Below are 22,702 nucleotides of genomic sequence, written 5' to 3' on the forward strand. Positions count from 1 at the left end.
ATTTCAAGAATATCCTGAGGATTGGTTATCTTGCTCTGGTAAAGGCCACATTATCTACATTGACATGTCTGTGAAGGAACTTGGTATTCTGTACCATAAATAAGCATTTGGTTATGTTCCACAGGATGGAAATGTTTGAGTTGTAAAATGATAAAAAAAAAAGAAAGTGTAGCTAAGTGAAAATAGTAAACACCCATAGTTAGAAAACCATTGAAATTTGGAATTTTCATAATATTATGGTGTTTGTGACTTTTGTCATAGCAAAATGTTTAGCTTTTTTATTTTCCACATATATTGCAGTAGGTGATCTTCCACAATGCTAACAGCTTAGCATAAATCTCTGAATCACAGTCCCTCCCCTGCCGTCTAGAGCTACGCCACCTTAAACACAAGCACAGCAAAAGAACCCTCTCCCATGTGTTAAAAGCAGCTAGTGCTTGTCCGGTGGTGTGCAAGCCAAACTGACATATTTCAGAGTGAATAATTGTTGCATGGTAAACGATATAGGGAGAGACTAGGCGGAATAGTGGTGTTTTGTTGATAAACTAATTAAAATCTGCATTATCGATGCTGTAAAAGGTCCCTTATGAAACTGAAAATAGTCTTATCAATCTTTCATCTGAAGATTTTAGTGGCTGAACAACACTGTGAAGATATAACCCATTTGTAACAACAATATCTTGCGTTACATCCGCTTTGCATGAAGCTAAAACAGTTTTAATACAGAACATTACCTGTCTAAGAGAAATCCTTCAGCCATGGTGTCATCCTTTCTCCAGCGTGCAAAGGTAACTCCAATATTGATTCAGGTTTTTAAAAAGTTTTGATTCAGCATGATTTTACTGATCGTGCGTGTGCTCTCTCTCCCACTCTCTTGAACGCACGGCGGTCGGCGGAGCAGCGTACAAAAGGCTGCACAGTTGTTCAAATCTGCATTTGCTGACAGACAGTTTGACCTGCTTATCGAAATTATGAGAGATGTCGGCCCTACTATATTTAATTGGATGAACTTTTTTTTTGTTTTATGCCTTACCCAAAAAAAAAATACATATAAACACATTTAGATCATTTATTTTAATCAGTACTATTAGAATGAGACTTCAACCCAACAAAAATGTTTCTGAAGACAATCACCTACTGCACCTTTAAGTACATACATAGACTGGACATGTGCAGTGAAAGTTAATATAGTAGTATCAGCTGGAAGATCTGTTACTGAAGATTAATTCATTACAGTTGAAGCTGCTTTGTTTAATTCCAATTATAAATCTCTTTATTTTCACACTGAAGGTAAACATTGTTATCTGTTTTTCCTGCTATTTTGTTGAAATCGTGCTGTGTGAGGATGTCTACAGAAAGACTAAGTAAAGTCAATTTCTCCCCATTATTTTTCCTACTGTATTATAATTATTCCACAAAAGGTTACCCCTTTTTTCATATTTATTATAAGTCTTTTGTGTCCCCAGAATGTGTCTGTAAAGTTTCAGCTCCAAACACCCATCAGAGTATTTATAATAGCTGTTTGAAATGTCTGTATCATAGCTGGGAAAAGGTTGTTGCTGTTTTTTTGCACTGGGCCTTTAAGGCGAGTCATTCCTGGCCACCGATCCCACGTTCCTGTCAGCAACATGCCTCAACACGCCCTAGGCTGCCTCAGGAAGCAGATCTCACGTAAGGTTTGGGAGAAATACTACAGTAAGAACTTTACCAATTAGTATTTGATGCATTTTTTTTGTGGAGTTGGATCAATGAGTTCACGCACACACAGCACATACACGTAGACACACACACACATAGCACAGATACATAGCAAGACACACACGCACATACGTAGCGTAGATGCAGGCAGACACACACATAGCACAGACAAGTAGCGCAGACACACACGCACATACATAGCATAGACACGCAGATACACACACACATACATGGCACAAACACACACAGAGAGACAGTGAGAGAGACACGAGGCTGTGCTGATGAAGTGAATCTGTCATGAATGGCTGTACTTCATTACACACGTGCACACATTTTAAAACATGTTAAACTTGTAAAGCTCACTCTTGATCACGTCTAATGATGATTGATGATCCTATCAAACTGAACAGACCTTTTATTCCCGGTTGCTTTGCGCTCGTCCTGTCTTATCGATATGATTTTATGCATTACTACTACTACTACTTCTTTGTGTATGCACGACATCATAAATTGTATGCCAAGTGTAAACGCATCAATTGGAAATGGGTCACAATTAAAACAATGTGTAAACGGACAAGCAAAAAAATCTGATATAGGCAATAAATCAGAATCGGGCACCAAGACCTGACAGTGTAAACGGAGCCTTAGACATTAACCAGACATTTGGACTAGGGCTGCACGATATTAGAAAAAACTAGTATTTCCATTTTTGCGTTTCTGTGATATATATATATATATATATATATATATATATATATATATATATATATATATATATATATATATATATATATATATATTGCAAATTTGATATTTCTTTAGATGGTTTAAATCAATATATGGGACTAATTCATCGAACTGGCATGAATGTGAATCAAATATAATTACACAAAAAATGTATACATTAGAATAAGTATAGACATGCAAATTAAATGGACAATCCTTTATTGTTTTCTGGAGTCTAACAGTGAGGTAAAATAACTTTGTATACAGCAGTCAACATTTAAAACCTTTTAAAGTTTTCCAAAAACTGTTCAACCACACCCAGTCTTATTTTTTTTTTAATCAAATTAATACAATTAAGCTTTGTTGAAGCTACAAATTTGATATTTTTTATGCCCAAATGGTTTAATAGTTCTTAATAGTTCATTTATTTTCCTTCAGCTTAGTCCTTTTATTCATCAGGGGTTGCCAACGTGAAATGAACTGCCAACCTATACAGCATATGCTTCCAACTGCAACCCAGTACTGGGAGCAACCATACATACTCATTCACACACATACACTACGACCAATTTAAATTACCCAATTAACCTATAGCGCATGTCTTGGACTGTGGGGGGAACTCGAGCACCTGGAGGAAACCCCCACAAACACTGGGAGAACATGCAAACTTTACACAGAAATACCAACTGGCCTAGCTGGGACTCAAACCAGCGACCTACTTAATGTGAGACGACAGTGCTAACCACTGAGCCACCATGATGCCCAGATATCAATGTTGAAATGATATATTCTGCAACCCCCCAACACCAAATGCATATATTATGATAAACCTGTTATTTTCTGTTATTTAATCGCAACTAAATAACAGGTTTATTATAATATATGCATTTTCGGATGAACTATAAAAGAAAGAAGAAAGAAGTTGCTGTTTTATTTCAAAGAGAGGCAGTTTAGCAACATTCATTCCACATGAAGTTTACTATGATGACAATCTTACAAGACAAGGTGACATTTCAGCTTTGAGCTGTGTTGCTTTAGTGTGAGTCACCCCATTCCATTTTATAAATCTTAGGGACCCAAGTCTTTTTTTTTTTGCTATTTCAGGTTGTGTTTCTGTTCCCCAAGTATTCACCAAATCCTTTAAGGTACAACACGGCACATCAGCTTGTTAAATGTAATTAGAATGGGTTACACCTAAAGAGTTTTGACAGTGCAGAATGAATTGGTTTTTGTTCCGGATTTAGTTGTTGGTGCTGTCAACGACTACCTGCATTCAAAGTCACTTCGAACGTCATGGTCTGTAGTCATCGTTTTGAGAATCCTGAGAATAAGCATTATCTGACGTCACAAAACATAAGTGTGAAGGTCTTTCTAAAGGAGTTTTGTACTCTATCTACTTGGCCTCCATATGAAACCGTTTCTGACCTTGTGTCTGGGTTTGTTTGTCTTTCTGCCTTTGATAAAAGTTTGACCTACAGTGATACTGTCAACCGTCATGCAGTGGTCTTAAGCTGGTGGGTTATAAACCGTAATTGCATTGTACAGCTGTTTGGATGAACATAAGAGATACCTAATCATCAGTCAGATACTTCTTACATCTGTACATAGTCCATTCATCTGTTTCCCATTTTAAAACTATCCAAGAAATACCACCCCATCAATTAAGAAATGTGACATAGACATTTACATTACATTTAGGTGCATGATTATGGTCATGTAAATATAAGTGTTAATATAAATTTATAATTGAATTTTAATTTTAATTGAAGTCACATATAAATATTTTGTAAAATATAATTAGTTTTATGTAATTTTATTTTTGTAATGTAACCACTGGACTAGTGTGTAGTTGGATAGCTGTATATACTGCTCCAAATCTTCTTCTTTTTTTCCTCCATCAACACTAGCTTCTTTGTATCATGAATGTGATTGTATGTTCATTTTCCAATCTGTCAGCCTACAATGACAGTTTGTGGTGTTGTACTTGATGTTTGACCGATATGGGTTTTTGAAGGCTAAATCGGGTATCGTGGAAAGTTGGGTGGCTGATATTTAGCTGACAATGGTATTTCATGGTATAAAATGGTATTTCAATTAAGAATTCAGGGTTCAATGCTAATGATTTTTTTCTACTGGCCCAATTACTTGCTCTACCAACATTTTCCATGGCCCCACCAAAAAGAGAAAAAAAAGTTGATAGCTATTTCTTAGCCACACATTTTTAATAATGTGTCAAAAGTAACGTCTGTGAATCTAGAATTTAAATGCTTAAAAAATTTTAACAATATGTATAATGAGCAAAATTCAAAGTGTTAAGCAACCAAAAAGAGCAGTATAGAAAAGTATTTTATTGCAGTTCTAAAGTATTTAACAAAAGGTGGCTGACTTGCCAAACTCACTGCAAACTGTGCAAAACATCACTTTATTTTTTCATCATGCACTAAGCATGGTCCGTTAAAACATTCTGACTGTATGATAGCCTCTGATACTACTATAGCGGTTTCACAAAATCACGGTATCGTGATTACTGCTCTAACATGTATTCTTTTTAAATGTCTGGGTAAAAAACAAGAACTTTTTTTCTCCTTTGAAAACAGTATATTTGGTATATTGAAAGATTTATAATATTTTGGATGGTAAACATTCACTTCTGACTTCTACTGTCTTCGTAAGTTTCAAAAGCACAGATTTCTTTACAATTTAAAACGGCATTTTTTGATTTTTTTTCTGCTGGAGACTGTTATTTAAAAAATGAAATGTAAAAAATTAAAAATTAACAAAAAATCTTACACATACCTTAGGAACGCTATTACAGAAAATTTGGGCGGTTTTAAAACATTGATATATATATTTTTTTTTCTCCAAACCGCAAACCCAAAAAGAATCTTTTAACGGACCATGCTTAGTGCATGATGGAAAAAATAAAGTGATGTTACCTTGAAAACTGTTATCGTCCCATACCTATGATGTACCCATGGAAATTTCGGCTTTCCTAAAAGACATTAGAAACAGACATTTTCTTTTTAGCTTCATAATTTGATGTTGCCACTGTTGTTGTCTCTTCACTGTACTGGTTGTTACTAGGTAACGGTAAAAAAATAATGTGCTCACAACATCCAATCAGATAAGAGGAGCTGAAAAGCAATATGGTTTTTACCACATCACAGAGAAGGTAGCTATCAAAGGCTTAAAAGCACAAACTGATTCTCAATTCTAGGACTGAATTTGCACACAATTGACAAATAGTCGCAGGCAAATCAAATTTTTTGTTACAGCAGCACTGGCCTGATCAGGCCAGTAACGATCCAGTCTACTGTCTCTCGCGTCTTTCGTGCAGGCCCCGGGCCATCAGGCAGTCCTTATTGTTGAGCCCTATAGTTACATTTAAAATAATTAAAACTTAATTACATTTTTTTAAATAATAAAAAAAACATTAAATTTTAATTCATAAAGGTACTTCTACTTAAGAACAGTGGTTCTCAACTGGTTTGAGCATGGTCTCACATTTACCCTGGTTATTATATATAACATATATTGAAAGATTATTGCCAATAATGAAAAGCATTAAATGGTAGTCCTAAACTAGCTGTAGTGGTATGAGACCACACATTTATGTAAAAGCAACTTGCGTGCTGGTAGGGCTGGGTGATTTGGCAAAAAAAAAAATCTAGTTTGACCGATTTCGATTTTTTTATTTTTATTTTTTAACTTTATTTATTTATTTTTGTGTTACTAGTCTTCTCAAAACATTACAAAAACATGACTTAAGTAACATTCTCTTTAAAAGTGACTCGAAAAACCATCTGGTTAAGGAACATTGTATTTTTAATGGCCATGTCATACAAAAATCGGTCAAGGTGTAAATAAATGTAAACTAATTAATGCGTTAAATAGCGTTGCTGAAGATTTGAATAAGAAATATTTGAATATACAGAGGTATTTTTTGCAAGTTTTGCTGAGCCTAGGAAAGATTGGCTGTCAGCTCGGCTTTGACTTGGTCTTCTTCTGATTGAATGACAGGTTGTAAAGCTGCTGCCTTTTTCCTAAAGATACAGTGGAAGTAAAGGACTGAACATTGAAACTGTACAGCCTTATTTAACCCAATGTATGAAGTTGTGGACGAATAGCAGGAACAAATACAAGTACCGGATGTGTGTCTAATATAAAATAATATATTTAATCTATTTTTCTTTTTTCCCCCTTTTAAATACTAATCATTTGATGCCTTTTGCTCCACTCTCTGTATTATCTGTCTGGTTTTCATCTAGGTCTGCTAAATGACGTCATGGGGGCTGGTACTTTCACTTTCACTGCTACAGGCCCTCACCTCTGCTTGTGTTCAAACCAAAAGATCGGCGCGGTTTTTCACATGCCAGGGTTTTAAGTTCTTCATACATGTTGAGATCGAGTTGATGAGGCAATGTCTGGACAATCCACACAGACGTGACTCAGACTAATGCAACAAGTAACATCCTACATGACTTCGCTTTAACAGGCAGTCAAGAAGGTCGCACACCAGAAGCGTCGCGACATGGCGCTCTGTGGCGCGGCTGAAATATGAACTGCATCGTGAATCGTGGCTGGGCGGTGCCGGTGTGTGTATAGAAACCGGTTTAGAATTCTAAAATCCATGGCGCTGCGTGGTGCTGCGCGGGGCATTGCAGAGAGGTGCTTCTGGTGTGCTTCCTGCTTCATACAGAGTGAACCAAAGCGCATTGGTGCCATTATAATGTTATATTTAATAAAATTAATAATATTAATATTATTAATATTAATGTTATACTAAATAAAAATAAAAAATAAAAAAGTCGCGATTTCTCGATTAAATATAAAATTAAATCGTCGTCAAAACGTAAATTTGAATTAATCGGAAAAATCACCCAGCCCTACGTGCTGGTATATCTTTTGCTCTTTATTTAAAATAAAGTGATGGACACTGTCCACTGGAGGATTTGGGCATGCTGTGAGCATAGTAACGTTTGACAGGCCAGGCAAAGTTTATTTTTCCTTTGGTGAGAGTCATTTTATTTTGTAGCAAATAATCTTGTGCTTGTTTACCTGGCATGCCATTTCAGCAACATGCAGTACATTCATGTGATGTGCTTCTGAAAGTGGGATGTCTTTACAGTAGGTGCTTGAGCACCGGTTGCGGCTCACTGCCTCCGCTTTGCCACAGAAACTGCTTGCTTTTTTGCTGATTTCCAGTTTTCTCTTATTGAAAAGAACTAGTCCCTTATGACTAATGCATCTTGTACAGTAAATCTTTTTCTCATTCATAAGAAACATGAACAGCAGCTTTCACACCTCTTTCAAAATACACCGGTGCATCACAAAAACACTGTCACTCATGACCCACTTAGGATATATCTGTGACCAAATATCACTCCTTTATTCGTGGGTCTCTAACTGGATTCCTGGAGGGCCACAGCTCTGCACTTTTGCTCCAACCCTAATCAAAAACACCTGATCCAAATAATCAACGTGTTTCAGACTACTAGAGACTGTTAAGCAGGTGCGAGTTTGAAGTGGTTGGAGCCAAAACCTGCAGAGTTATGGCCCTCCAGGAATTGAGTTTGAGACCACTGGCTTTAATAGATCTTTACAGATGAACTATTATTTAATACAAATGTAGTGTAAATAAACTCAATAGGACAAGCCGTATTCTTCAAAGTTTGTGTGCTTTGGATTTTTTGTTTTTTTAAATTTCCAAATAAAGACAAAGTAACACTCGTTTTACTTATGATAAATAAACATGAATAGAACGGTGGACGGTATAAAGCCCAAAATAATTTAAATTTACTGAATGGAAAGATGACCAAGCAAAAGGGAGAATATGAGCACAGTGTGCTATGCTCCTATCTGCGCCGTCAAAATAAAAGCCTTGGTCTCATTGACCAAACATAACATATCAGCCGATGCTGATACTTGAAAAATTGCACACATCAGCTGATACCACCGCTTGCAGTTCATTTTATCTGAGATTTTAATTGAAAAATCAAGTACAGCATGTGTACTTAACTGAAACCCAAATGGGAGAGGTCTTAACCTAATGTGTTCTGCATATTTAAGTCCATAATGGTAAATGGCTAAAATTAACTTCTGCTTTTTTGTGTCTTGTTTTACTTAGGCTGCCCCCTGGCACAGTGGTAGGAGGGTGGTGTGGAGCTGGCCTCAGCACCGGGAGAGGCCCCCTCGCCCGCCCCCTCCCAGCGCTGCATGGCTGCAATGGCGCCCGCTCTGACCGACGCACCGGCCGAAGCTCACCGCATACGCTTCAAACTGGCTCCGCCTTCCTCCACCCTCTCCCCAAGCGGCGTGGAGGGAAGCGGTACCACCAATCACATTCTTGTTTCTAGTAACGGCACCGTCAAGCGCAAAGCTTCAGAGGAGCGCCCCTCCCGTGGGGCTGGCCCCTGCAAGCCCCTTGTTACCTCATATCACTGTTCAGATGACAAATTGCAAGGTGTTTTACTGCAGACGCACAGCATCCTACCAAGCCTCATACCACGCAAACACCAGGCTTTAGAGCTGTCCGAGGAGCAGCTTAAGAGCATCATGAGTGCCGGTGGAGGAGGCGGACCCACTGTCCAAAGCCCCACTGTCAATGGCGTGGCAAAGAAAGTGACTAAACCCTCTGACCGAGACAATGCGGTGACCTTAAATGGTGGCCAACATAACGTCAAGCAGGATTTGTCAAATCAGGCTCAAATTGTCAACTCCACTAGGGGAATGACAAGGAACGGGCCACATCGAGATGGTGTGGAGCAGCAACAGCCATCAACGTGTGAGTCCCAGAACTGTCCCAGCAACGGAGAACCTCCTGCAACTTCTCCAGCCTCAGTTTCATCTTTCACAGAAGACAAAGTCTCAGACTGTCAGCCACTGGTTAGTGAAGATACGTTGCTGCACTTGCATGGGATCCAGCAGGTCCCTTTAGATGGCTTTGGAACAGAACTAAGCGACCGTACCCAGCACAGCCAGAGCAGACAGGGAGAGATCGAGGCACGATTACGGAGACTACGCAAACGGCTTCAGGTAGTGCAGGCCAAGCAGGTGGAGCGGCACGTACAGCAACAGTTGGGTGGACTACTTGAGAGCACACTAGGCGCTCTGGATGCCAGACGGCCGAGGAGTCGATATGGTGATAATGGCATCACTCCTCAGGAGAGGGACGAACTGGGACGATTCCTGAAGGGTGGATCCATGCCAGCGGAGTTGGAACGACTATCCTTAAGTTGCACCACCAACCTGCGATCCGCTGAATTCGCATTTGATTCAGACGCCACAGAAAGCAGCTCAGGAGGAGACACTGATGTAGATGAAGATGAGTTGGCCCGGGTTGACATTGAGCAACGCCACATTCCTCTGTGAGTACCAGCCTTGATTATTCTTCTGATGTTTTGAGGATGGAGTAATGGATGATGTCTGATAAATACCGGTGCAGTCTGAGTGATGCGGTTTCATGAAAGCATTGATTGTTCTACAGTTGATGAATTTTGATGTGCAGATGATTGTTACTCAGTAAGTGGCTGGTCCTTATGTCTGTGCACATTTTAAAGGGTAGATTAGTTCTCTACAGTTTAAGATCGCATTGATTTCTTTTGCTACAAAGTAAATTTCTTGATTATGAAGGTATGGGTTCATCTCTTGTTTATCATGGGTTTATCTCATATCCAAGGACACACACCCCACACACTTTCTAACATATATCAAGCCTTACCAAGGGCTGTGCCTTGCGTAATGCACTCAAATGTCAAAGGATTCTTCTTGAGAGGCAGTGAGTCAGTTTCTTAAATCCCTACACAGACTTTCTCAATCAAATCTTGGGGAGGTTTTGCCCATCCCAGCCTTCAGGAAAGAACTCACTGGGCAAATAAAGGGCAAAGATAAGATGCTGTTTACCTTGTACATCTTTTGGTGATTGTTTTAGGTTTATTTGTCCTAGCTAGTAATCCTCTGCATGATTATTGATCAAAGCATTGAGACTAAGTAGAGCTGCAATTTCCTCTTTGTCCTAAATTTGTATTTTTGCACATTAATCATCAACTCTATCACAACTTTTGCTGCGTCATTCTAGTTGAAGAGACAGTCCTTAGTCAGAAATGTTTTTCTTTTCTTTTTTTTTTTATACTAAGACTGCTCCATGAGGGATGAACCTACATACAGTAAAGTCACATGACTATTGCACAAGGACAAATAGGCTTACTTGTAGATTATGTGATAAACATAGTAAGGTGTGTTGGTGTTTACTTTTTTTAATCAAAACTTTGACTTCCATATATTCATAGATGCATCGTTTAGTGTGTGTTTGGTTCTTAGTTGAGATTTGAACAGATTGTGTTGTCGTGTTGAGCATCTCATGACGGCATGTTGTAGCTGCATGCAAGGTCTTTTTATTAATAGGTAATTTCATGCTGCGTAATCAACCATTAAAGCCAGTGTCTTGGCTAACTGATAGGTCACTTGAGCACAGTCTAAAGCAAAATAGTGGTACACGGTGAGTCATTTGTGTGTATTTTTGTTTTGGTTCATAGGTGGTAAAGAGAGTTGACTTTCCCAGAAGTATCAGACAGATGAATTCCATCCGATTTGATATGGTTGTTCGGGCTGGGCAATTAATTGAAAAGTAATTGACATCGACAAACAGAACCTATAATCGATCTAATTTTTCTGTGTCGATTCTTTCAATTACTTTCCCTACGTGTCACGTGACCACGCTAAGTTAAAGGCGGTGGCTGATCTCTGGTCAAGTAGGACAATAGATTCATTTTAGAGCCTTATTTTGCACTACATTGACGATGATTGGAAGCTGCGCCAGAGATGCCTTAAGACGCCAAATAAAACTCATCTGTGAACCTATAAGGGCAAAAATAATAATTGTTCATTAATCTTAATCAAGTTAAAATGTTCAATTAATCAAGATTTTAATTGTTATTAAATTATGTTAAGATGAGTAAGTTTGAGATTTTAAGTTGTTAATGTTTCTGTTTGGTAGATTTGAGCATTCTTGGCCTCGCAGTTTTGCAGATTTTTAGTGCAATTTTATTATTTTTTTTTATTTATTTATTTATTTTTTTACAACTCGTGTTCTGCGTCCTGATTGGCTGTAGACTGTTGTCAACCAATCTCCTCTGTGTCTGCTTACACTACAGAATGTGTACAGCTTGCAAATTTAACATGCATATTTGCAGTCGCTATCAGTGTGGGTTTCAGCAAGGATGCAAAAAAGGATTGTAACTGTCCGCAGCTAGACCATCATAAAGGGGGTCTCACACCAGATGCGCACACGTCTTCTAACACACCGGATATTTCTGCCGCGCCTCTAGACCGGCATCTGATTATTTAATTTTAAAAACTTGCAAATGTGCGACGCTGCCGATGTGCAAACACTTAAGGATGGAGTCTGATATAGCTTTGGTGGGGCATGGACTGTGGAAAAAAACATTACGCTGGATGCCAGCATTATCCGCACAAAAGCTAAAAGGTTTTAACCTTTTGCTGACAGCGTTGAATGTTTGCGCCTGACAACAGGTTTTGATCTTTGGTTTCTGTCTATAATACTGGACTTTTGAATGTTTTGAGAGTGTTTAAACGAGAGAAAAGTGTGAACATCTTAATGCCTGTCTGAGAAAAGTGTAAATAGAGTGTAGTGAGGGGTTGTACAGCCTTAAAACATCTATAATAATTGTAAAAAATAAAGCTAACTACTTCGCAGATTTTGCCATTTGCGGGTTATTTCTACAACGTAACTCCCCCTATTAATAAGAGACCACTGTATTTTTAAATATGACTGATGTTTTTTATGCTTTCCCCTAGAGTTCAGTCACTGCTAATAATTAACCCAGTTAGCCGAAGGTGGTCCGTATAGTGTTTGGATGCATTTCCCTCCTTCAATAAATCCTCAGTAAATAACAAAGTTTCCATGAAGACCAGCCTCAGCACACAAGCGTAACCTCATTTTTGTATCTTGCTAGTGTGTACCATTAGCTAACACTTAGCTTTTATGCATTTATCAAATGGCAGCATTCATTGTTTTTGTGCTGTAATCCTGTTAGCTAGAACCGGTTTCAATAAAAGGGAATAATTGAACTGGTTGAACATCAGTTGTGTGTTCATGTCATGCAGGGTTTTGTTCAAGACTCTTAAAAGCTTCTGACATTTACCCACCCAGATGTTAGAACTACTGTGGACCACTGAAAGAGACATTATGAATACTGTTGTAGACTATGACTTGTTTTTATAAGTCTTTTTAAAGGCTTGTTATGGCTGGGCGATTTGGCCTAAAATCAAAATCTTAATTAATTGACATGCAACATGTAGTTGCATTTTTTTTTTTGAGAGGTTCGTAGGTATGCGACCATGCTTGTGTGCTCGACGCAGAAGTATAAATCAGCTTAAAAGAGTGGGGTAACCTGACTTCATACGTGGTAGGGAAATTAATCGAAAAAATGTACTTAAAAAAGATTAGATTTTTGGTTCTGAAGGTCGATTTCGATTACTTTGATTAATTGCCCAGCCCTAAGGCAATTCATACATTTCAAACTGATCGCAACATAAAGCTCAGTTGCAATCTCTTAAATCATTAAATTAGGCATGAGACGCTGATTGGCAGATAATCTGGATGTTTTGATTAACTTAAAAATGTAAAAATATATGATAAAGCTTTACGCTGCTACTCTAATTCTTTCTTTAATTATGCACTGACAGCCCATAAAACGTATTATCATAGAGGCTTGTACTTTTGCGTATGTCACTTTATTTTAAGTGAGAGATAAATAAATTTAAGTAACATTATTTGGCACTTGTGCTTTGTCTCCCAAAGAGACCATAATCTTCTGTATATGTATGTATAGATAATGTATAGATAATGAAAATCTACTGAAATATGAAAGAATTCAAGCCACACTTCTCATCATATAACATAAAACTCCTTACTCGCATAACCCCTTAAACCATTTGAAAAGCATTTTGTCTTTTACTATTATCAAAGTTTCCCCATCTGCGTGGTTTCTGGTTTTACCGGTCAACCTTCTAGGTCACATAGCAAGCTTGTCAAGTTTTTTGTTTTTTTTTGGTTCCCTCTCTAATTCATGTATATATTTTTTCACTTTCATAATGTTTTTTTCTTCTTCTTGTGTTCTTGTTTCACTAATTCAAAAGGCAATGACATTTCGATGTTTCAATTCTGATTTTTCATGTTTCATTCTCATGCTGTTGAGAACTGTAAGCAAACATCTACACAAGGCGTAGCCTTCGTTTACTTGCCCTTATGTAGTTTAAAACCTATATAGATATTTTTTCTTTTGTGTCACAAAAGGGCCTAAAAACTTTTCTTGTATGTAGAACTCTCACTTTATTCAGAATACCTTTTTTTGTGTTTTGCAGATGACATGGGTGTGGTTATGAATTATGATTATTGTTATCACAAATCAGTGATTATGGGTGATTTGGGTAAACTAAAGTAGGGCTGCACAATATATTGTTTCAGCATCTATATCGCAAATGTGTGCATCCACTATAATGACATTGCAGGATGTGCGATTTTGAGTTAGGATTATAATTAACTAAAAATTCACAGTTTAGTACACATGATTTGTTGTCATTGTGAATTTCAACCATACTCTATTAGTGTAAATTTTATTTTTACTTAGATGTGTTTTCAAAGTCTGTGACTAAGATTTAAAGCAAATTTATGCCTTTTGGGAACAAGAAATTATAAAGTTTGCCGTTTTGACAGATTAATTGTTTAATTCTTTATCAAATGAACCCTATCAGTGTTATTTCATATTTGATTATTGATTTTTTTTTTTCTTTACCTCTGTGTTGTAATATTCCAGCAAAACCCATAAAGCACTGTTTATTTAGTTTTTATCTGTGCTTTAATTTTTTAATTGCGTATATATTTGGATATTTTATGCTGATGTACTTTCCTACAAAGTCATCCCAATCAATGTAAAATTGTAAATTCTTCCTAAATAGTTACTTAAGTACTATTTTGAGATTATATTCATATCACTATATATATCGCAGAAATACAAAATATTGTAATGTCAGTTTTTACCAATATTGTCCAGCCCTAAACTGGTGTCATAAAACTTTAAACAGACAAATCTCTATTGGAGTTTATTGTCATTCTACTCTGCGTTTTTCAATTTTTCTTGCAATTTTTCTCCATTTTCTTTTCTTGCTTTTTTCTCATGGCCATTGATATCCTCATTTGCACTCTTAAATTCCTATGGAAACCATTTTGTAATATCCAAATGACATCTTGACCAAATGTGACCAAGGTAAGCCAGTTTGAACTGGACTTCTTAAGCTCTGCTTGCTCTTCGCTAGGGCTGTGCGAATTGGGGAAAATATCTATTTGCTTTTTTATTTCATTTTTTTCCCTGTAAAACAGGTTGAACTCGGGGAGTTTAGCTTATTATAAAACAACAAAAAAATATATAAAAATATAGAACACTTCGCAAACTTACTAACATGGCTGAAACAATTCTGAACTTCGCTATTGCTTGCTACTAGATTGAGTGTGACTGGCAATACTTTCAGTTGACATTTTTTAAGACACTCATAAGCCTGTGGTCTTTTTTTAGGTGCTAGTTGTATTTTTTGAAAGTGTGCTCGCTCAAATGGCTAGTAAGAAAGTCACACATTGGTCCACAACGGAAAAATTTAATAATATATTAATACATATAATAACACGCATACTAGTACTATATTTCAGCCTCTTGCGATTTAGCCAACTGCAACATTTAAAATCACGATTGCGATATTAATGGTATCACCGTCTGTACTTTTAACAATACAACACTACACTTTACTGCGGCACTCAAGCCTTGTCTGAGACCAGCATGCCCATAAAACCAACCAGACAACATATATTCTGTTTTTGTAGCATCTGTCACTTGAATCAATCGGTTATAATGAGCAATAAATTCAGCATTAAGGAAGCACTTTTTTTGGATCTGCTTCCGTGGCACTTTCTATGTTTATCTCTCTCGTTCTTTCTCAACATCCTCGGTGAAGGCTTTTGTGCTGCTTTTTCTGTATTCTTCTGCTGTCTCTTTTCTTTTTGCCCCATCTCCATCTGCTCTCTCCTACCCACACATTAAAATCAGACTAATGCTGCTTGTAATATAATCTCTGCCAGGAAAATATTCTGACTCTACATCCCGTCCACAGTCATGTGTCTGCACCTGTTCTCGTCCACATGTGTTGCCCATTTGTGCTTGCACACACATTAATACATCTGTTTGTACATTTAGGGCTGATAGACCTTCTAGGTTTTATTAAAAAATATTATACTGGCGTCATAAAGTGTAGACATAGAGAACTTAGATAAAAATGCTTAATTGGTTAATTGGGATTTCATTTTCTACCAATTTCCATGATCTATCATCGTTTAAGTTAACAATCAAATGAACATTAAGCTTAACAATGCAAGATTTCAGTGACACATTTTCATCTGAATGACTAAAACATTTTGTCACTTGTTCACCAAGTAATCTGATTTCATTTGTTGACAAATTTCATAATCAATAATTATCAGTTGTTTCGACCCTAAATTTAATTATAAATGCAATAACAAATATAGTACAGTGTCCCAAAAGCAACAATCTTATAATAAAATCTCATGCATGCTTGTTTTTTTTACTGCTGTATGATCTGCTCATGAGCCACAACTCTAATATACTAATATATAACACTAATATATCCCCAGTCATTACACTATCTGATACACTGGTTCAAAGCAAGATGAATAATTTGAATACCACAGCAGTTTTTTAGTCTTTATTATCCAATTTTGTTTTTGTCTGTTTGATTCTCTGATTATCTGGCATCAACACATTTTCACTCACAGAACTGCTGCTTTTCCATTGGATATTTTCTCTTTTTGCCCATCCTTTGTAGACCCTAGAGATGGTTGTGTGAAAATCCAGGTAGATAAGCCATTTCTGAAATACCCTAGATCAGGCTTTCTGACAACATGCCATATAAACAACCAAACAGCATTCAAAATCTTTTATTTCTCATTCATTTTCTCATATCGGCCTTAAGAATTTTTTCTTGACCACCTCTATATGCCTAGATGCATTAGATTGCTGCCATGCTGTCGAGTATGTGAACAAAGAGTTCTAATTTTCTGTAAGACATCTCCAGTGCCATAACAGTAATGCCGCTACAAAATTTGCACATTTAAGATATGGTTTCTTTAAAAAAATCAATGATCTTCACCGCCTGATTTATATATCAAATAGAATGGGTTTCAGACCTGACATGAAGAACTAAATTAAATTCTATTCTGCACCATATCTTTAGAATTTGGAAATTAACTTTATTACAGTATTTTCAGTGGAGATTCTGTAGTCGCCTACTCCTGACAGGGATTGCATTTAAACAGTTTTTCATCTCATTTTGCGCTTGAACAACTAAATGAATGCTTAAGTCTGTTTAACTGATTCTAGGTTAATTAAATTGCATTATTGATACTGTAAAAGAAACCTTATGAAATTAAAGTCACATTACCTTTCCCCGGAAGTTTATCAGTGGCTGAAAAACACTTGCTGTGGATATAGGCCAGTGACAACTTTGATATTAATATTTTTTTTGCTCCATTTCAAGGAAAAGAAAGACAGTATTCCAGCTGATATTGAAGCATTCTGTTTTTACACTTGAATCTACTCTACTCTATGGTAATATGTTCATCCATTGTTTTCAAAAATCCCATTTTAACATATTTTCTCAACATAGTACAGATTATCACCTAGCATTTTGAGTTTGTGCGTAATGTCCCACATCAGTGAGTACAGGAATTGAGAGATCTTAAATTGTGGCACTGTGGTTTCCGGTACACGTACACTCTCATACACACACAGTTCAAGAACAACAAACTGTCAGACAGCAAAACAGACAATGATTCTGGCTAAACGTGTGTTGTGCACTCCAAACTGCAGGGCGGGCAAATGTGTGTTGTTTGTCCACGTGCGTTCAGTATAGCCACTAACATGAATGAAAACCAGATATGGTAAGCATCCCAACAAGTCTGAAGTGATTGTAAGACTGTCTGTTGTGTTTGTAGTAGCCTGTAGCCAGCAGTAGAGAATAACTGGCTGGTTTTTAAAGGGCAAACCCAGCTGTGCACTGTACCCACTGCTCTCAGGGCTGTCACTAAGAAGCAGCTCTGTTCAGCTATCATTGTCCTTTGTCTACATGAGTAACATGTGCAATGATTTTTGGGAAATGAAGTCTGCGTATGAACACGTTCCATAATGTACTAATTCACCCCAAAAATGTTGTCATTTGCGTCATGTTGTTGTTTCAGGGCTGCACAAAATCTAAAAAAATTATGGTTCTTTTGATATTAGTATAGTATGGAAGTTTTTTCCTAACAAAATTAAAATGAAAACTCAAATGCTTAAAAGATCAAATGATAAATTAAATGCTCAAACTATAAATCAAATCCTTAAACCGACATCGCAAATGATGAATCAAATCCTCAAACCGACTCCGCAAATAGTGAATCAAATGCTCAAACTATAAATCAAATCCTCAAACTGACATCTAAAATGATGAATCAAAACCTCAAACTGACTCTGCAAATGGTGAATCAAATGCTCAAACAACTCCGCTAATGGTGAATCAAATCCTTAAACCGACTCCGCAAATGGTGAATCAAATGCTCAAACTGACATCACAAATGGTGAATCAAATCCTTAAACCGACTCTGCAAATGATAAATCAAATTCTCAAAATGACTCCGCAAATGGTGAATCCAATGCAAATGAGGTGTCAATCAACTAGCCTAGGCGGAGCTTTAACCTTTGGGAAATATTAATAAAAAAATCACAGAAGAGCAAATAATTTTGAGTTCAACTGATAATCGATTTGAATAATCGTGATTACAATAATGACCAAAATAATCGTGATTATGATTTTTCCCATAATCGAGCAGCCCTACGGCAGAATAATTACCTCAGACAAACACGGCACATGCAGACACTGCAGTGCTTTTTACTTTTCTTCGTAAACTTGTATCAGAGCGGCAGAAACAATTTCTCCATTTGTCATCCTTTGAGAAAACACTTGATGGTCGCCTAGTTATGAGAGACGACTGGGATGCGTGAATGCAAACCTCATTGTAAATGGTAAAGGAAGCCTTGCGCTCGTGCTCGTCACTTCAGGTCAGAATAACACATGCAACAATGAGTGCCGTGTAGCAGCAGTAAGGATGTTGTACATAATAAAGGATGTAAACATGTTGCCAAAGTGGCTTTTTGGTTTCTTTTCTTGTGCATCCTAGCCACTGGCTCCCCATCTGAAAGAGATTTAGCATAGGGGTAATGTAATCATTCAACTTTACAATCTGTAATGTTTCAGTGTGCATTTGTGCATAATGATGGCTGGTTCGTTTACTTGAAAGTTAAGATTTGTTTATGTTTTATTTACAGACTTTGATGTTTACTGTATTATTATTGATCACACCTTACAAATGTTGATCTACATTTACCATTGCACACACTTTGTAACATTTTATTCGTCAAGTTTAAGAGTCTCTTCAACACAAGTTTATTTTATTATAATGACATGAAATATTTTGTTTAAACATTTTTGTTTTTGACTATTGAAACTATTTGCCTTATAAATGTTGGTAAATTTAAAATAAAGTGGTTAAAAAATCAATGTTCTTATTAATATTCTTGTTCTAATAGTTTGTTAAAATTTATTCAATAATTATCGATATCGAATAAGAAACATATGTGTTGTTTTTTTTTGCAACATCGCCAAGCCCTTACTACTGCATAATATTTTTATGATCCTATGCCTCATATTTTTATGTGTACGCAAATTACCAGAATGTCGTTAAAGACTTGTTTTGTGTTATTCACTGGGAATGACTTAAGGAAAAGCTGTTTAAAAAGTTAAAACATCATCAACTTTCTAGTTTCTGCTGGTTTTTATCATCCGTCTCACTGAATTGCATGCATGTGGATCTATCCTTCGCCCCCTGCTAGCTTCCATCCCAAAGCTAATTGCAAAAGATTTAATTTACTTTTACCCACTGCCCAAGCACTGGTTTTATCCGCTTGAGTATGCATCCTAACCATTAGTGTAGAAACGGCAAATCAGCTCTCAAATGAATATTTAAGAGCATCCTTTTAAACATCAGTGCTGCTTTGAATCTGCCAGCAGCTTTTTCCATCCACCCTGTTGCCCTTTGGACAGCAGGATACAGCAGCCCACCATCTCTTGTGTCTTATTGGTGATGGCAGAGTATCTCCGTGGAAACCATGTAAGTGTGTGTGTGTGTGTGTGTGTGTGTGTGTGTGTGTGTGTGTGTGTGTGTGTGTGTGTGTGTGTGTGTGTGTGTGTGTGTGTGTGTGTGTTTCATTGTCAGATGTCTACCATGCTCTGGCCGTCTGGTGCTTATCCTGAGCTCATGTTCACGACCTTTCAGAGCTGCTGTTTTTATCACAGGCAGAAGTGTGGTAGAACTAACCTGCTCTTAGTATAAAAGACTTTCTGAAAGACTTTCTGCACTGTAAAATTGATGCTAGGTAGTTCGTGGGGAGAAACGGTGGTTAAATTGAGCCTGTGCTGTTTTTTTTTCAACCGTTTCTAAAGACCCTATGAAATTGCTTGACACTTTTCGTAGTCTGCACTTGACACATTTTCTTTTGAAATTTTCATATATATATATATATATATATATATATATATATATATATATATATATATATATATATTTATATATTTATATATTTATATTAGGGCTGAAATGATTCCTTGAGTAATTTGAGTTACTCAAATCTAAAATATGCGTAGAGGCAATTTTTTTTTTTTTATCCAGGCCATTATTTGTGACGCACAACCCGCTCTGGACAGGTGATGTAAACAGAAAAGATGCTACAGAAGGAAAACAGCACAGGGCAGAGGAGAAAAATCAAGCCAAAGAGAGTAACTGATTTTTTTCCCCACGTTTGGCATTTTAAACTAATGCGGTTTTCACACATATCGTCTTGCAAATAATATTTTTACCTCGTGCCTATATTAACTGGTTACTAGCGTAGGTTACCATTATATCCTCACATTGCACGCAGCTCCTGGAGCGTCTACAGCAATCATTTCCACCCTCAATCTGAAAGGATAGTTGTGCTGCAAGTGGCAATATTAACTGGTTACTAGCGTAGGTTACCATTATATCCTCACATTGCAGCAGCTCCTGGAGCGTCTACAGCAATCATTTCCACCCTCAATCTGAAAGGATAGTTGTGCTGCAAGTGGCAATAGCAGGTTGCTTGTGGCCAAAATGAACAATCATTGAAGCAAATATGTTATAATATAACAGTATCAGTATATAACATTAACAATGACACTATCCTATTCCTGAAATATTGCAGATATGATTTTCCCCTTCATAAAATCATTTGATATAGTTGAAGGACAGAGAGGAGAGATGCTTGTATATCAGCGGGGATTCGTATGACAGGGAAGGTGAAAAAACAAGGTGATATAAACAACTGTTCTTCATATCGCAACCATATCTCAACCTTAACAGAATTTTTTAGGATACATTTTTAGGATATACGGCTGGACTAATATACATCATATATAGTATATATTTCGACTAGAATAAAAGCAGTTTTTAAATGTTTTAAAGCCATTTATGGTCAAGATTATTAGCCCCTTTTAGCTATATAGTCTACAGAACATCGTTATACGACAACTTGCCTATTTACCCTAACCTGCCTATTTAACCTAATTAACCTAGTTAAGACTTTAAATTTCATTTAATCTGTACGGAAGTGTTTTGAAAAATATCTAGTCAAATATTATTTGCTGTCATCATGGCAAAGATAAAATAAATCAGTTAGTAGAAATAAGTTATTAACTATTATTTTTAGAAATGTGATAAAATCTCTCTGTTAAACAGAAATTGGAGAAGAAAAAAACTAATAATTCTGACTTCAGCTGTATTTCAGCATCGATATTGCAATGTGTGAATCTACAAAAGTAGCATTGCAGGATCTTCTGTGTTTAGTTCAGATTATAATAACCAGGCATAAAAGTTTAGGCTGAAAGATGTTGGAAAAATCTGATATCACGATATTTTGATTTTCTGCGAAAAGATAGTTTGAATGTCTCTGTTTGATGGTTTTCTTTCTAAACAGTATTCAGGGACAGAAATTGAATATTCACAATACAAAAAATGCTTCCTTTCAGTCTCATTTCTAGTCCAAACATCAAAAGAATTCTTAGATCAACTAAAAACTAATGTTTTGTTTTCACAGTCAGATAAAATGTCAAAATTAAGAGTTTATTTATTTATTTATTCATTTTTAGTCAAAACAAGCAAAGTTATCTTCCAGTAGGTTTAAGTGAAATAATCTTGTTCACTTTTGAAATGTAAATATTTGGACTTTACAGGACAAAAGTAAAAAATATAATATAAAAATAAATATTTTGCATCATGTAAATTCTATACAGTTGTTAAGTACAATTCTGTGTCTCCTGATCAACTATAATTCAGACTCAACATTGTATTTATTGGCAATGCACACATTGTGATATCGATGCTGAAATGAAACATTGTTCAGCACTAAACAATACTGTTAAACTCCTCAAACCATAAAGTGCTATTAATTATGTATGTTTCCTCTATTGTAATCATCTATTCTTGTCACTTATTTGTAATCCCCTACAAAATTATCCACATGCAACTTTCAAAGAGTTATTCAAGTCATCTTGTGAAATTATATTTAATTCCAATATATAGCAGAAAAACATATCACATTGTCACATTTTTCTTTGTAATCTTTAGACATTTTTATTACTATTTTAAATGTAGATAAATCCCTAAATCCCACCACAATCCAATTTTGCTTTTATGAGATTTTGAATCATTTCCTTTTATTTTTTTTCTGATAAAGTAGAGTTCTACCTACAGCAGAGATTTCTTTCCTCTTTCTCTCTGTAAGCTCACTATCATCTGTACCTGGCAGCGCCCGCAGAGCCTGGCCCATAATGAAAAGACTCCTCTGTGAAGGGTGTGTGTGTGTGTGTGTGCTCCTATGAATGTGTGTGGCACAGTGACTGAATTAAACCGTTCAACGTGTCTCATCTTTCGTAGGCCTGTTTTTGTTTTGTGATGAAATATGCAAGCCATCTTATCTGTGGTCGCATACCCTTTTCCCGAAGGTTTGTCTGGATTTTTCTGCTGGTGCGGGTCACGTTTAATGAATGTGTTGTCGCACACGTTTGGCTCTTTATTAGTATGACT

The 22,702-nt window shown here is 36.5% G+C and overlaps 1 protein-coding gene across 2 annotated transcripts in view; it reads left to right on the plus strand.

The window, feature by feature from the left end:
- The window catches only part of kansl1b (KAT8 regulatory NSL complex subunit 1b), a 96,994-nt gene that overhangs the window by 14,685 nt on the left and 59,607 nt on the right, over window positions 1-22,702 (plus strand). For both annotated transcript variants that reach the window (XM_087244229.1, XM_087244228.1), the window contains one exon: window positions 8,552-9,791. In XM_087244229.1, coding sequence (XP_087100355.1) covers window positions 8,641-9,791 — 1,151 coding nt within the window. In that variant the 5' untranslated portion in view covers window positions 8,552-8,640. The remainder of the gene's footprint in view (window positions 1-8,551; window positions 9,792-22,702) is intronic.

Source organism: Danio rerio, chromosome 3 (genome assembly GCF_052040795.2).
Source record: "Danio rerio strain M-AB ecotype USA chromosome 3, GRCz13ab, whole genome shotgun sequence".
Taxonomy (NCBI): domain Eukaryota; kingdom Metazoa; phylum Chordata; class Actinopteri; order Cypriniformes; family Danionidae; genus Danio; species Danio rerio.